This window comes from Cotesia glomerata, linkage group LG6 (assembly GCF_020080835.1).
Source record: "Cotesia glomerata isolate CgM1 linkage group LG6, MPM_Cglom_v2.3, whole genome shotgun sequence".
Taxonomy (NCBI): domain Eukaryota; kingdom Metazoa; phylum Arthropoda; class Insecta; order Hymenoptera; family Braconidae; genus Cotesia; species Cotesia glomerata.
In genome coordinates this window covers 13,962,390-13,978,924 of record NC_058163.1, presented here as the reverse complement: position 1 = coordinate 13,978,924, position 16,535 = coordinate 13,962,390, and the positions used below count along the sequence as shown (strand labels likewise).

The 16,535-nt window shown below is 39.8% G+C and overlaps 2 protein-coding genes across 2 annotated transcripts; both read right to left on the bottom strand.

The window, feature by feature from the left end:
- Positions 1–5,976: 5,976 nt before the first annotated feature.
- On the bottom strand, positions 5,977–9,111 carry LOC123267967. Its single transcript, XM_044732852.1, has one exon. The coding sequence runs from the start codon at positions 9,109–9,111 to the stop codon at positions 5,977–5,979; it is 3,135 nt and encodes a 1,044-aa protein (XP_044588787.1).
- A 3,385-nt stretch (positions 9,112–12,496) lies between these two features.
- LOC123267966 lies at positions 12,497–14,092 on the bottom strand. Its single transcript, XM_044732851.1, has one exon. It carries the CDS (start codon positions 14,090–14,092, stop codon positions 12,497–12,499), a length of 1,596 nt encoding a protein of 531 aa, XP_044588786.1.
- Between the last annotated feature and the right edge of the window lie 2,443 nt (positions 14,093–16,535).

The window sequence follows — 16,535 nt, the reverse complement described above, 5'->3', positions numbered from 1 at the left end:
TAGGTGGTGCGTAACAACTATAGAAGCGGATGCCTTCTGCTGATACTGCTACAAAGCCGGCATTGCTGTTGTCGACTGCATTTTGGAAAGGGAGCTTGCCACATGACCAGATGACAGCTTTGGATGTGCTGTCAGATTCCCAAGGTTGGGTACTCAGGTGTTTATATGGCTCTGCTATCAGTACCAAGTCAAGCTCTAGTTCTCGCACAGATTGCATGAGCAGATCATGCGCTGCCTCATAATTGTTGAGATTGAGCTGCAGTATCCTCATGTTTGTTTGTTCGTCAACTTCTGGAGTGCCTCCTGAAATAACGGACACTTACAAGTACCGGCATGGTGGGCAACATTCTCTGCACTTTCAATCTCAGCACATAATGCACATTTGGCTGGATTTTTACAATCAGCAATCTTGTGCCCTTCTTGGCCGCACCTGATGCAAAGCTTCGACCGGTCCACCTTGCTTCTGCACTGGGATCCATAATGTCCGAATTGCCAGCATATAAAGCATTGAATAGGTCTCTTCGTTGCCCTTATTTGGCAATTAACCCAACCAATCCAGATTTTGCTACTTCCATCCAGTAGTTTCTGTGCTGCTGCTGCTGCTGGTTGAATTACTGTGGCAATTTGAGTACCTCTATAGGCCTTACGGATCTTGATTGCCTCTAGTGGTATCTCACAGCCATCTCCAGCTTTCTTTTGTAGGACACCCTGGATGTCGTCCTTCGTTGTGACATCAACGACGTCTCGGATCTTAATTACCTCCTGTGGTCCTTTGCAGGTTACTCTTGCATCTTCTTTCAGTATGTCTGCAATGGTCTTTCTCAATGTTTGGCCTTTGTCGGTGTTCTTCCTTGAAAGAGTTATCAGCATATCTCCAGCATTGGTCTTATGGATCTTCTCTACCGTACTACGGACCTGATCATCAGGGACGTCCTGTTTTATTCGGCGCAGGATCTCGGCGTACTTTGCTTTCTCTGTCAGCCGGATGATGAGGGTATCCGGTCTGATCTATTTCCGCGGTTTCTTTCGCTTGGGTTCAGATCGAGGCTTCTTTGTCATCTGTTTTGGGAGCACCTCTTTCTTCTGTCGCTTTAGCTCTTTCTTAGACTGAACTTTTTGCCAAACGTAGCTCGTTTTCACTCTTGTTTATTTCCTGTAAATTACTCATACTTTTTTGATTTACCAGCGCATCGTACGGAGTGGAGCGGGTTGTCATAGCTATATACATATATATATATATATATATATATATATATATATATATATATATTGTGACATGAGAAAATTTTCTAAAATTTGAAATTCCGAGTTTTAAAATTATTAGGTTGGCTAAGCTGAGGAAAAGCAGAGATTCGACGCGCCTGTGTCGCCCCAAGCAGCCTCCCGATCAGAATGACAAGCTCGAGGTAAAATTAGTAAAAGAAAACGCGCCGAATTTAAATTAAAAATTTAAATAAAAAGAATACCGGAATGAGTGTGAACTATTGTTGAATGCATGAGTGAGTGAGACTAGACTATAGCGATCAGACGACCCGCGAATTTCTACGAGCCATCGACGATCAACGTGACATCTGGCCGCGAGGATGGAACGACGAGAAAATTTGAATGGACCAATGACGACGGAGAGCGATCAACAACAAGTATGCGAGGCACCATCTGAACACGAGGCTGATCACTAATCGAAGTATCGACCAATCATCGATCGCAACGGAATACTGGACGCATCACGTAATACAACGGCCGGCTAGAAGAAGCTGTGAGCTGATTGGATGCAAGTTTTTGGAACGAACCGAAAAGGAAAAGAGCATGGGTTGCCGAGGAGGCAGCCATATTAACAAGAATTCTGATCTGGACGCCGTGACTGTGGCATCGTGCAGTTCTCTTTTTGATTATTTTTGCTGTTTAATTTTTTTTAAAATTTGTCGCTGACGTGAGTACAATTGTGTACATTATTGTGAAATATTTCGCCGAATTGTTTTGGACACTACGACCCCGGACACGCCATCGCCGAGATCTCGACGCTCTTCCGTCAGTTTTGCCGCCAACTTCGCCTACTTGGTCAGCATCGCCCGAGACGTCTACGGTAGCTGCAGGGTAAGTCTGGTCGCTGTCTTAATTAGCCCCAGGGTGTCATCACCGCGAATTTCGTCGTGTTCAAATAATTTGTTTATAATTCGAGTTGCACGGAATTAAATAAATTCCGTGCGGTATTTTTGAAGCTTAGTGACGACACTCTGCGGCACGGTACCGTTGAGTCACGTGTTTGTGTGTGTGGAATTTTTGGTCGGGATTATAAGTACTGTTTACCTACCTCGAGCTTCAAATACCCGACAAAGCGGCTTAGTAAATTGCTTTGTACAATAAGTTGAAAAATTCGAATACTTCGCATAATTTGTTTTTTTTTCTTGTCACTGTTGAACCATTTGGCGATTTGAATTATTTTGGATAATTTTGAGATCTTTATTAGGTTTTTGCGATTGAATTTATTATATTCTCTAGAAATTTGTATATTTAAAAAAAAAAAATTTTGCGATTGAAATTATTGGTTGAATTTTGCGATTGAGATTATTTTTTTTTTTTTTTAATAAAAAAAAAAAAAGAGAAAACTTAGTAAATAAATTTTGCGGTTGCGATTTTGATAAAATTTTGCGATTGAGATTTTTTTATTAAATTTGGTGATTGAAATTGTTGATAAAATTTTGCAATGGAAAGTTTTGATAAAATTTTGCGATTGAAATAATTATTTCCTTTTTAATAAATTTGGCGAGTTGAATTAATTATTTGTTTTGAATATCTTGGAATAAATTTTGCGAGTTGAATTAATTATTTGTTTTGAAAATTTTGGAATAAATTTTGCGAGGTGAATTAATTATTTGTTTTAAAAATTTTTGAATAAATTTGGCGAGTTGAATTAATTATTTGTTTTGAAAATTTTTGAATAAATTTGGCAAGTTGAATTAATTATTTGTTTTGAAAATTTTTGAATAAATTCGGCGAGTTGAATTAATTAATATTTCTTTTTTTTATTTTTTGAAAGAAAAGACTTTGTAATTTTTTTTTTTTGGGTTACTCAAATATTTTTTTTGTAATTTGTTTTATTTTGAAATGTTGAATCATTGCGTTAGTACTAGTTTTGCGTTAGAATTATTTTTTCGTTAAAATAATTTTTGATATTAATGCGACATTGCCGACAGAATATATTTGTTGTTGAATAAACCGTTGCTGGATTAGAATTGCACGCCTCAATTATTTTTTTTTTAATTGTTGTTGCTCTGATTAACCGATCCTATCGTCCAATTTCGATTTCTTTGTCCGTCGATTGCCGTTATTCGATTTTTGAATCTCTTCAACACCGACCCGCCGCCCAACGAAGATCAACAGCGAGATCGACCCGTGGAACATTGAGTTCCTGGCGCCCAACCAAATCTACGAACCAGGTAGGCCAATTAATTTTGTTGACCTGATCCGGTACTGTCGACGCCAGTGCCGGAAAAGGCATCACAATATATATATACTAGCGGTTTCCCGCCCGCTTTGCTGGGCGAATTGAAAAGGAAATAAATTAAATTTTATGTTTTATTTCTATTTATTTTTTTTCATATTTTCTATATCTCAAATTTCTTTTTTATATCTCATGTGTTTAGAAAATGCAATGCTTTTAATCTGTTACATTTTCGCTATTCCGTAATGAGAACAATTCATCAATTATGTGATCAGCAAAAATAAAATGTATGTAAAATTCTTAGTCCGTTGACTGAATAGCTATATGTAATGTTAAATTTTGGAAACGTTACAATGACTTTTTTGCCGCTGCCAAAGAAACGATTGTTGTAAGAAAATATCACTATAAAGTAAGAAAAATATTTAAATCCGTTGAACTTGGAGGCCATCCCGGTATTTGTCTGTTTCTCTTGAGATTCTATCAAATTTGATATTTGTAGGAACTGTATTTAAAGAATATGAATTTTTTGACAATTATCATTCCTGCACTCCTATGTGGGGGAGGAACTTCGTAAGATCCTATTCGAGATGATTTTTACATGACAAATAAAAGATTCTTACCAAATTTACAGCTTTTAGAAGCTATATTTTGGAAATTAAGATTTTTTTTTGTCAACACCCACCCTCGCAATCCTTATTGGGTGTGATTCGTCGTTAAATCCGCTCTTAGATTATTTCTACACCACATGTAGAAGATTTTTACCAAATTTGGAGTCTATAAGAACTATATTTTACAAACGGGAAATTTTCATTATCAATGCCCCCGCAATTCCTTAACTGAAATAGACGTCATACACGAAGATTCTCACCGAATTTTGAGTCTGTAGAAGTTACAGTTTGGAAATGAAAATTTTAGATTTTAACACCCACCTCCGCAATTCCTATCGGAAGTAGACTTTATTGAAATCCATTTTGAGGTGATCTCTACATAAGAGATAAAAAATTTCGAACAAATTTAGAGTTTTTAGAAGCTATATTTTGAAAATTAATTTTTTTTATGGTTAACACTCACCCCCACGATCATTAATGGAGTTGATTCGTTGTAAAATCCATTATTAGATCATTTTTATATCACATATAGAAGACCTCTACTAAATTTGGAGTTTATAGGAGCTATAGCTTGGAAATTCAAAATTTTTATTGTTAACACCCACCCCCGCAAACTCCTGTGAGGTATCTTAAAATTCGTTCGTATATTATTTCTACATCTCTTAGCGAAAATTCCTACCCAATTGGAGTCTGTAGGAGCTATAGATTGAAAATTAAAAATTTTCATTGTTAATACCCACCCCCGCAACCCCCTGTGGGTTGAGATATCCTAAAATTCGTTTATAAATTATTTTTACATCACTTACAGAAAATTCCTACAAAATTTTGAGTCTGTAGGAGCTAGAAGTCGGAAATTTTTAATTTTCATTGTTAATGTCCACCCCCGCGATCCATATTAGGAGTAGATTATCGTAAAATCCGCTCTTAGATCATTTCTACATCACATATAGGAGATTCCTACCAAATTTGAAGTCGATAGGAGCTATAGGTTAAAAATGGGAATTTTCTATTGTTAACGCCCCCGCAACCCCCCTTGTGGGTGGAATTTCATAAAATCCGTTCTTAGCTGACCTCTACTCGGCGAAAGGAATATTCCTAACAAATTTCAAGTCGCTACGCCTTATGGTTCCAGAGATATCGTGATGAGTCAATATATAGGTGGGAATCTCTTATATATATATAGATATATATATATATATATATATATATATATATATATATATATATATATATATATACATACTAGCTGACCCGGCCACGCGTTGCTGTGGCTAAAGTTTTTGTTATATTACTGAATAATTACTGAAAGAGCGGAAAAGCGGGGATCAGGTTTAGGTCTGGATATCTCAATTAAAACGCGTAAATTATTATCAAAAATAACACTAGTAATTTATTTACATTAATTACACTCAATATTTAATATTTTTAATAGCGGATTGTTAAGATAAAAGCGGATTTGTAAATTACAGCGTGGTTTGCAAAAGCGAAGCCGGTTGACACGTGGTTGAACACTTTGCCGGCACTGAAAAAGCGGTGAAATAAATGCACTGTTAACACAATTTACCTATAACAAATTAAAGCGAATTATTAGCGGTTAATTTAAGCAGTTTAAATTATAAAATAAGCAAAATGCGGTTTATTAACAAAAAGCGAAAGTAAAGAAATACTAATGGCGACTTGATGCAGCGAAAGCGTAGAAGCGAAAGATAATAACAATAGTCTGTCTTCTTCCTCGTTGAGTTGGGGAAGAAGGCTATTGCGCATGTCTAGTGGGAGCGATCAGCCAATATTGCGGTCGATTCATGACGTGATCGAGAGGCTGATTTTCTATTGGCGGTTCGATTTTTGCGGGAACTAGCGGTGGACAGGTGCGTCTCTTGATTTTGGGAGTCCCCCAGGAGCGAGTTAATCGCTACTGGGCCTTGTTCACCGAACATTCTCTCCCGGGTTGGCGGCTGCGTCGACAAGATCATCTTCTTCATGCGTTAGCGGCAGGACACAGAGCTTTGTAATTGGACGTACCAGCTCTGTGTTAACTGTCTTACCAGTTACTACGCGGATTTGTCCATCTTCACCTGGATGGACAGCAATTACTTTGGCTAATGGCCACTTGGTTGGCGGGAGATCCTTAGTGGTGATCAGTACTACTGAACCCACCTTGATCTGGTTGCGTCGATGATGCCACTTTGAAATGGCCTGGTAGCGGTGGATGCAGTCCTGGTAGTAGCGTTTCCAGAAATGTTGAACCATTTGCTGGACTTGTTCCCAGTGCGAGAGCCGAGCAGGTTGTAAATCTGTCAGCGATGGCTCTGGGATAGCGGTCAGTGACTGTCCGATTAAGAAGTGACCTGGAGTCAGTACAGCCAGGTCAGCAGGATCTTCATTCAGCGGTGTGAGCGGTCTGGAATTCAATATGGCTTCAATTTGAGCCAGTAGCGTTGAATATTGCTCAAGCGTCAACAGCGAGTCTCCGATTGTTCTTCGAAGGTGAAATTTGATATATTTCACAGCGGCTTCCCATTTTCCTCCAAAATGTGGAGCTCCAGGCGGATTGAATTCCCAGTTCGTGCCATCTTGAGCGATCAAGGTTGATAATTCTCGTAATGTGCGGGATCCTGCAACGAATAGTCGTCTCAGCTCTTTATCTGCTCCTACAAAATTGGTTCCACAGTCTGAATATAGCGTGTGGCAGATACCTCGGCGACTAGTGAAGCGGCGATAAGCGTTGACGAAAGCGGCAGCGGTGTAGTCAGTTACTAGCTCTAAGTGTACAGCTGAACTGAACATGCATACAAAGACTGCAATCCAGCCTTTGTATGTTTTTGCTCCACGTCCTTGAAACGTTTTCAGCGTGATAGGTCCAGCGTAGTCGAGTCCTGTATGCAAGAAGGCTCGAGTTGGCTGTACTCGTGCGGCGGGTAGTTGACCCATCAACTGTTGAGCGCGTTCTCCACGGTGTCTCGTGCAGATAATGCAGCGTAAAATAAATGATCTGACTGGAACACGGCCTCCAATGATCCAGACACTCTTGCGTAAGTCAGCGAGCGTAAGCTGAGTACCTCCGTGAAGCGTTTTGCGGTGCGAGTCATCAATCAAAATTGATGTAAGCGGTGATTGTCGCGGTAGAATCGCTGGATGCCTCTCTTCTGGGTCCAGCAATGCGTTTTTCAAGCGGCCACCGACTCTCAGGACCCCCTGATGGTCGATGAACGGAGTCAGCTTAGTGATGCTGTTATTTTTAGGCAGACCATCACCATCTTGTAGCGTGTGAATCTCTCTAGCGAAGTATTGTCCTTGAGTGAACTTAATCAAGGTCAATTTAGCGCGCTCCAGGTCTGATGGAGTAAGCGGGTAGGCCAGCGAAGATTGTGGAACTCTTTTAAAGCGGTCGATGGCACGATGCCAGATGCTAAGCTTCCGTAGCAGTGGAAACAGCTGCGTGTAATGCGACAGTAATTGTTGGAGCAGGCAATTTTCTGCTTTCCAAGTTACTAGTGTCAGACCTTGGCGTTCTTCTCGATGCGTTGCGTTGTCGGTTGGAGGCTCCAGAGTGGGCCAAGAGGATTCTGGTTCATGAAGCCAAGTTGGTCCATGCCACCAGAGAGCGTGTTGTTTCAGTTTTAGCGTAGGTATACCTCTTGAAGCGCAGTCAGCGGGGTTTTGTTTTCCTGGAATAAATTTCCAGGAGACATCTCGAAGCGTTTCTTGGATTTTTCCCACTCTATTGCGGACGAATGTCTTCCAGCGGATTGCTGGACTTTTAATCCATGCGAGAGTCACGGCGGAGTCAGTCCAGAGATTGATCCTGACATTTTCAAGCGACTGAACTTCTTTAACATGAAGTATCAGTTGTGGGATTGTCATGGTCTTCAGCGGTGCTACTTGCGTTTTTGAACACAGAAGTGAGACCTTTGTGTTCCCATCAGCGTCAGTGACTCTCAAATAAACAGCGGCAGCCATAGCGTTTTGCGAAGCGTCTAAGAACCCGTGCAATTCCATAGTTGCTCCAGATGCTATATTATTCCAGCGTGGAATGCGGATGGATTCGATGTTTCGAAGATCCTCGCGGTATCCAGTCCATTTGTGAATGAGTGATGGTGACAATTGTTCATCCCATGACACTCTATCTAGCCACAGATTTTGCATAAAGATCTTGGCTTTGACGACTATTGGTGCGAGAAGTCCTAGCGGATCATACAGCTTAGCGATTTCAGACAAAATAGCTCTTTTTGTCTTGGGCGTCTCTGGTGGTAGCGTGTACTTGAACTGGAGAGCGTCAGTGCGTGAATTCCAGTACATGCCCAGGACTTTTACTGGTGCATCACTGATTTCTTTAAGCGGTGTATCCAGCTGCTTTTCTGGAGCGACTTCAGCAAGTAACCGTGGGCTATTGCTAGCCCATTTGGCAAGCGGGAAGCAGCCTGCTGCACACAGAGCTTTTGTTTGTACTGCAGCCTTGATAGCGTCTTCTTCGTTGTCTGCTCCACCGTAGATGTCATCTACGTAGCGTGTTTTCAACATTGGAGCAACAGCTAGCGGAAAGCGGTGTCCTTCATCCTTTACTAGTTGGATAAGCACACGTATTGCGACAAAAGGTGCACTAGCGGTTCCGTATGTGACTGTCTTGAGACAGTAAGCGTCTATTAAGTCATTCTCATCTATCCAGAGAATGCACTGAAGCGGCCAATCAAGCGAGTCGACCTCAATCTGTCTGAACATCTTGGTGATGTCAGTAGCGAATAAAATCCTGCTGCAACGGATTCTCAACATCACATCAAAAATGTCAATTTGCGTTTTGGGTCCTGCGTGGAGAATGTCGTTCAATGAAATTCCTGTAGATGTTGCACAGGAACCATTGAACACTGTGCGGAGCTTCGTAGTGGCACTATCAAGCTTCAATACCCCATGGTGAGGCAAGAAGTAAGCGTTTGCGGGCAATTCGTTGACTGGTACTCGTACCATGTGTCCTAGTTGAATGTATTTTGCCATGAATGCACGATACATGTCAGAATATTCTCTTTCTCGCGACAAGCGAGTTATTAATCTGCGGAGTGATCCCATAGCTGCGTTGATAGAGTCGCCAAGTTGACTCTCAAGGGCCTTAAGCGGTAATCTCACTACGTAGCGTCCATCAGGCTGTCGATAATGCGTTTGACGAAAGTGAATTTCACATTCGTCTTCTTCAGCGGTGTTTAGCGGTGAATTCCTGATGGAACTTCTTCCTGTTCCCAAAACTTAGCGATAGCGTCTTGTAATTCAGTATCTACTGACGCATGTAGTGCTGCGTGTGATGTTAAAGCGTGTTTAGCGGTGACAGCTCCATAGACGATCCAACCAAGCGTGGTGGATTGTGCAATAGGAGCATTGCGAGGTCCTCGTTGAATCTCTGCGTTCATAATCTGTGCGGCTGGTGATGCACCTAGAATAATATCTACAGGGCGTGGCTGTAGATACTGCGGGTCAGCGAGCTTGAGATTCTCAAGATGCGGCCATTTCGGATCAGCGATCACGAACGATGGAAGATCTACCGTCAGTGTTGGTAGAATATGCATGCTGACATGCATTGATGCGGTCGTACACAGCGAACGAAGCTCAATTGTGCTCACACCTAGTGAGCTTCCTGCGGAGACATTGCCAATGCCCTTGAGCATGACCATGTCACGCTGTAGCGGTTGTCCAAGCTTCTTGAAGAGCGACTGTCTCATAAATGAGAGCTCTGAACCTTGATCAATCAACACTCTGGCGGTGATTGGATTACCATGATGCGGGTGTACCTGGACTAAGGCGGTAGCTAGCAATACTTGAGCGGAAAGCGGATCTGAAATAATCAACAGTTAATTTCAAGTTGTAAACGGTCTAAAGGGAACGATTAGTTGCCTGTGCGGAAGATGTAGACTGCGGTGAAGCTGGTTTCGTTGGTGCATCCAAAATGGATGGACATGTAGTGACGTTGACCACATTTTCGGCAATCTTGAGCGGTCTTGCAATCTGCGGCGCGGTGCGGAACACGAAAGTTGAAGCACAAATTGCATTTTTCAACTATCTTGTGTAATTCTCCATAGCGAGGTTATTTAAGGCCCGAAGTCGAGTTTTCAGTCTTAATAAACGGAAAGTTCAGCGTACCGGTGTACGAATGACTATCAGGAGCAGCACCCGATGTGCTCTGCGATGCTCCTGACACTCGACCTTTCCTAGCGGTATTACACTTCACTTAACACAAAACAATTTTTAGCGGTATGATTAATTAAATTAATTGAGATAGAGCCAGCCTGATCCGGCTCGAGGGACCAATGAATAATTACAGAAAGAGCGGAAAAGCGGGGATCAGGTTTAGGTCTGGATATCTCAATTAAAACGCGTAAATTATTATCAAAAATAACACTAGTAATTTATTTACATTAATTACACTCAATATTTAATATTTTTAATAGCGGATTGTTAAGATAAAAGCGGATTTGTAAATTACAGCGTGGTTTGCAAAAGCGAAGCCGGTTGACACGTGGTTGAACACTTTGCCAGCACTAAAAAAGCGGTGAAATAAATGCACTGTTAACACAATTCACCTATAACAAATTAAAGCGAATTATTAGCGGTTAATTTAAGCAGTTTAAATTATAAAATAAGCGAAATGCGGTTTATTAACAAAAAGCGAAAGTCAAGAAATACTAATGGCGACTTGATGCAGCGAAAGCGTAGAAGCGAAAGATAATAACAATAGTCCGTCTTCTTCCTCGTTGAGTTGGGGAAGAAGGCTATTGCGCATGTCTAGTGGGAGCGATTAGCCAATAAAGCGGTCGATTCATGACGTGATCGAGAGGCTGATTTTCTATTGGCGGTTCGATTTTTGCGGGAACTAGCGGTGGACAGGTGCGTCTCTTGATTTTGGGAGTCCCCCAGGAGCGAGTTAATCGCTACTGGGCCTTGTTCACCGAACAATTACATTATAGTAAACAATCTAAGAGGAACAATAAGAGAACATCAGTCACGGAGTCCACTATGCTTTTTCACACAGATGGTATTTGTAAAAAAATATCGTGATCTCCTTATTTGACTTTCTACTACTATAACCCTTTAGTACAATGAAATTATTTACGAACAAAGACGAAAATGTTGATGTTGGTATACAAATTCACTGGATTAAGATTTGAAGGGGAAGTACGTTGAACACAATTAATTAAAATGTTCTTACACTTGATATTAAGCAGAAATCAATAGGTACAAAATAAAAATTTATCAGATTTATTATTTCCATTTAATTTTATAACAAATATAAGTATATTACAGTATAATACAGTAAATAACATGTAACGCTTAAACTCATGAATGAGGTAGGCAAGGCAGACAGTCTTAAACTTTTAAACATTAATATCTATTTTTTTGAATTATAAATACTTTCAATTTCAATTTAATTTAACACCAATCGGTGCACAATGTTTTTGGTTAACCTGTCTTTAGCTAACACAAATAGATTCGACGGTTTCCCAACACGTGAACACGCAACATATAGTTGCCCATGAGAAAAACATGGATTTTCCAAATCTAAACCACAAATGGACATTGTTTGACCTTGAGATTTATTTATAGACATGGCGAAAGCTAAACGAATTGGAAACTGTAGCCTTTTGAAGGGTATGGTAGAATCTGATGGTATCATCGGAATACGTGGCAGCAGGACCACTTTTTCTTTAAACTTCCCAGCCAAAATGGTTGCTTCAAGAATGTTTCCGGTGATCTTTTTGATGACCAAACGCGTACCGTTACATAATTAAGGTGGATTCAAATTACGGAGGAGAATAATAGGGGAACCAATCTTTAATCGAAGATTATGTGGTGGCATTCCAAGGATATCTAATGAATTTAAAAATTCAATCGGAAAATTTACACTTTCATTTTCATCAACAACAGTATCGATTGATTTAAAAGACATCAGATCGCCTGGTATCAACTGTTGTTTCTGGAAGTTAATTTCGTCAACATCAACGTTTTTGGCTGCCAAAATCTCCGGTTGACTAAGCCATTCATGATTCAAATAATTATTCTGTATATCCGGGAAAATACTCTGAATCAATTCATTTTTATCCTGAACAACAGTGCAAAAATTGTCTGGTAGTTTAATGCATTGCGTATTTGGTTGCAGTTCTATTTTACCGGTCCCAATATCTAGTAGTTGTTCGGAAAATATTTGTGCTGATGGATCATTTTGCAATTGTACTCGCATATTTATGGTCAATCGAAGTGTTTCAACACTTCGCCATAAGAATGATTGTTTCAAACATGCATTAATCTCATCCGCGAAAGTAGAGCGAGGTATAACTGGTAAGGTCTGCCAGAAGTCACCAGACAAACGTAAGATAGCACCACCGAAAAGTTTATTATTGCTGTTTAAATCTTGCATAGTTCTGTTTAATGCTTCAAGTGAATATTTGTGTGCCATTGTGCACTCATCTCAAATTATTATAGAACTCTTCCGCAACACTGCAGCTATTCCACTATTCTTTTTGATGTTACACATTGCATCTGGTTTAATATGAACGTCCAATGGCAGCTTGAATGTTGAATGTGCTGTTCGCCCACCATCCAGTAAAGTAGCCGCAATGCCTGACGATGCTACTGCTAATGCGATTTTTTGTTGCGACCGTATTTTGGCAAGAATCAACGATATTAAAAATGTCTTACCGGTTCCACCGGGTGCATCCAAGAAAAAAAAACCGCCTTGTTCAGCAGCAACAGCCAGCATAATCCGATCATAAATAATTTTTTGTTCTGCTGTCAGTAATGGTTCACTGTTCATGATAATTGTTGCTGAACTTCCATGGTCATATTGATTTTCTCGTTGTAAATCGGTATTGACTAAGTCGGTGGGTGGACGATTAGGTGATGGCATACCATAATGATTAAGTGGTGAATTTGAAATAAGAACACATAAATCCTCGATCAAGACCAATGCTTCATTGTACATCTCTGGTGTATAATCTATGTTTTGGCATTGATTTGTTTGTCTAATTCGGTGCAAGATGTCTTCTGTCATACAATTTTTATATTTTTCCCACAAAGTTTGTGCTTGCGAGGGATAACATGTCGTCAAAATAATTGCAAACAACTGACGAATGTTATTCGGTGTTGATGTCAACGCAGCATCAGCAAGCGTTAAGTCCCAATGGTTATCGTCTTCTAGCAATTGCAGTTCACGACATGCATCCTGGTATGTATTGAATACTCGACCATTAACTGTTCGTAAAAATTCAAAAGACGTTGGTCCGGGAACATTCACCAATAACAAACGTAAATAGAAGCACTCACGTTGCTTTGGATGTACCGTGTAAAGTCTCCCCAATGTCTTAGCTTTGAATATGCCTGTAATGGAAGGATGTGGTTTTCCTTGTTTCCGTGGCTCCCATTTTTTACTGGATTTGTTCCATGTGAAATAACGTGGAACATCACCATACACCAATGTCTTCGCGAATTGGCCAAAAACATCAGGTTTTTGACACAATGTAAAAAATTCAGTTAGAGTCGATTTCGGAGCTTCGAACGCTCTTTGGAGAACATTTTCTTCAGTGAAGTATACACGTTGACCGTTTTCAAGATGTATTGCCAGATGTTGGACAGCAGGATCTCTTTCGTGGATGGGAAAGCTGAGAATATGCCAAATAGCTTCATTGCTGCTAATGTATCTGCCCATTTGGTATCGTGCTATTTCGTCATTTTTATTTATGTTTTGTACTTCAAATATGGCCAAATCACTGCCTTTGTTTACATATTTACAAATATACTTAATTGATTTAACAGAACTGCAAATCTCAACATTGATATGAGCTTTGTAAGTTTTTGAAAGTAGTGGTGAGTATGGTACCACCCACTGATTATCAAACTCAACTTGATTTGGAAAGTTCGGCAGTCGCATTGTAAATGTGTGGCCACCATTCTCAGTACTTCTGCGGCGATACATTGGATAACCATCAATATCCGTGATCGTGTCATTCGTATGCGGCTTTGGGAAGTTTTTTTTACATTTTCCATTTTCCATGCACGGTGACGTCATGTTGAAAGCACCACATGGCCCATGGATCATGTGTCGGTGACAATATCAAATAATTCTTGATCAATTAATGGGTCTGGAATTTCGGCTGAAATTATTTGATCGATTTCTTCAGGACGGATTCTATCTTTAAGCCAAACCAAAATGTGGGCATGAGGCAAACCTCGCTTTTGCCATTCTATCGTATACAGCCAACAACGTGTGATACCAAAAATTGAATATTTAACAATAAAATCAATTAAGGATTTCAATTTTTGTTTAAACACATGTGCAATTAAATCATGACGATGAATGGCTTGTTGTCCTGGCAATAGTAAAGTTTGTATCTCTTCCCAATTCGGATTACATGTGAATGTAATAAATAAATCCGGTCGGCCGTAATGACGTACGTAAGTCATCGCATCTTGTATGTATTCCTGCATGTTCCGTGGACTGCCGATGTAGCTTGAAGGTAAAATGAAAGCATTACCGATGTCATTGGGATTTAAATTTCCATCGATGTTTCCAGGAACAGCATCTCGTAAGTGAATATATTCTTCCGATCGTAGTTTTGCCTAGTTGAATCGAAGGAATCGCAAGCGTTCGCTTTCGACCTTAGCATACATATCAACAATGTATTGATGGAACAGCTGACGATATCGAAGGATATAATTGTCTTGATGTTGTCTAACCATTATTCGGTGTGCGTAGTAGTTCATTGAGCTAACTTTATTATTTCTGTAATCACCTAAAAAAATAAAAAATAAAATGCAATACGAAATTAAAATCTATACGTACAGTAAGAAAGTAAATAGATAATTGTCAAATTTACCGGTATTTGGATCATACTGTTTGATATTAAGGTGATATTCATCTTGTCCTTGCCAAAATATCAATGGATATTGTAGTGCGTCATATGAACGGTGTAGATCCGAAATCGTACTGACAGTGTTGTCTCGCCGTGTAATTTTTATAGATCTTCTGGATCACCAACCATGATAACAGCAACCTCATCAACAGTTGGAGCGTTGAATCTACCAGCATGTTCACCTAATGGTACTTTGTCGGCTTTTATGACGATTTGATAATTGTCATTTTGCAGTCGTGGCGAAACTCTTTTGATCAATTGAATTAGTTGATTGTGATCTTCTAAAAAATTTCCCAATAATATCACAATTGCGCTTTCCTCTGCTTGTTCAATAAAATTATACAGGCACCGAGTCGTCACGCGCTCTTCACAATTGCCCATAAAATAAATTTGAAGAAATTTCGGATTGTTATCAGGCATTGGCATCAGTGATCCGATTTTATGGTACACCTGGCCTTGAATTTTGAATGTAGTTTCAAAATTACGTCCATCGGATGCACGATCGCAAATTTTAGTTGCCCCAAATGACGTCATTTGGAAGCAAAAATTAAATTTGCGTATCTTACGCAAAAATAATTTGGAATCATCTGAATTGCCAGTAAGAAGGGATAATAAAGGCTCCGGCGGAGCGGGTAGAGGTGACAGCACAACTTTTCCTGATGCGCAGCACATGCCAGCTGCTTCATTCCGAAATTTCAATGCCTGACAATATTGACATACTTTATCCATTCCACCGATAGCAATTTTTGAATGCGCTGAGTAGTTAATATCTGGTGCATATTCAAAGGCAAACCGAACGAATGATGCACGTGTTAATGAGCGGCTGATCCGTTACCTTTGTCGATCTGGTACTCGTACTGTAGCTATGTTTCGTTCTCGTGCCGCTCTTGTTCTCGTAATATTCTGTTGCAGACGTTTGTCACGCTGTTCTTGAGATTCTTGTGCACGACTTTCTGCAGTCCTGATTCTTTGAGCTGCATTTCTTGTTTCGATTTGTTCTGGTAATTGCTGAGCTCTTTCAACACGTTTGCGTCGTGACCCTTTGCTGCTCGCGTTGTTGAGGTTAGATTTTTTCGGTGGCATTTGACTGAAAATAATAATTTAATCGTTTAAATATTAGAAAGAGGAACTGAAAAACATGTTATCATAGCACATTGAAATAACAAGTGCAAAATAATTTTCAATGGAGGTTAAATGAAAATAATATAAAAATTTTTGTACAATTATTGAAAAAGTGTGGGGAGCTTTGTGCCATTTTCTCATTGATATATTAATTAACTTTCATAAAACTATGTGATATTACTTACATGTATAAATAGAAATTATTGTTCCTGTGCTTCTACTGTGGCTATGTCTCGTTCTCCTGCTGCTCTTGTTCTTATGATATTCTCTTGAAGACGTTCGTTACACTGTTCTTGAGATTCTTGTGCATGACCTTCTGCTGTCCTGATTCTTTGAGCTGGATTTCTTGATTCAATTTGTTCTGCCAACTGATGGGCTCTTTTAATACGTTTGCGTCGTGCCTCTCTGGTGCTCGCGTTGTTGAGGTTAGATTTTTTCCGTGGCATTTGACTGAAAATAATAAATTAATCGTTTAAA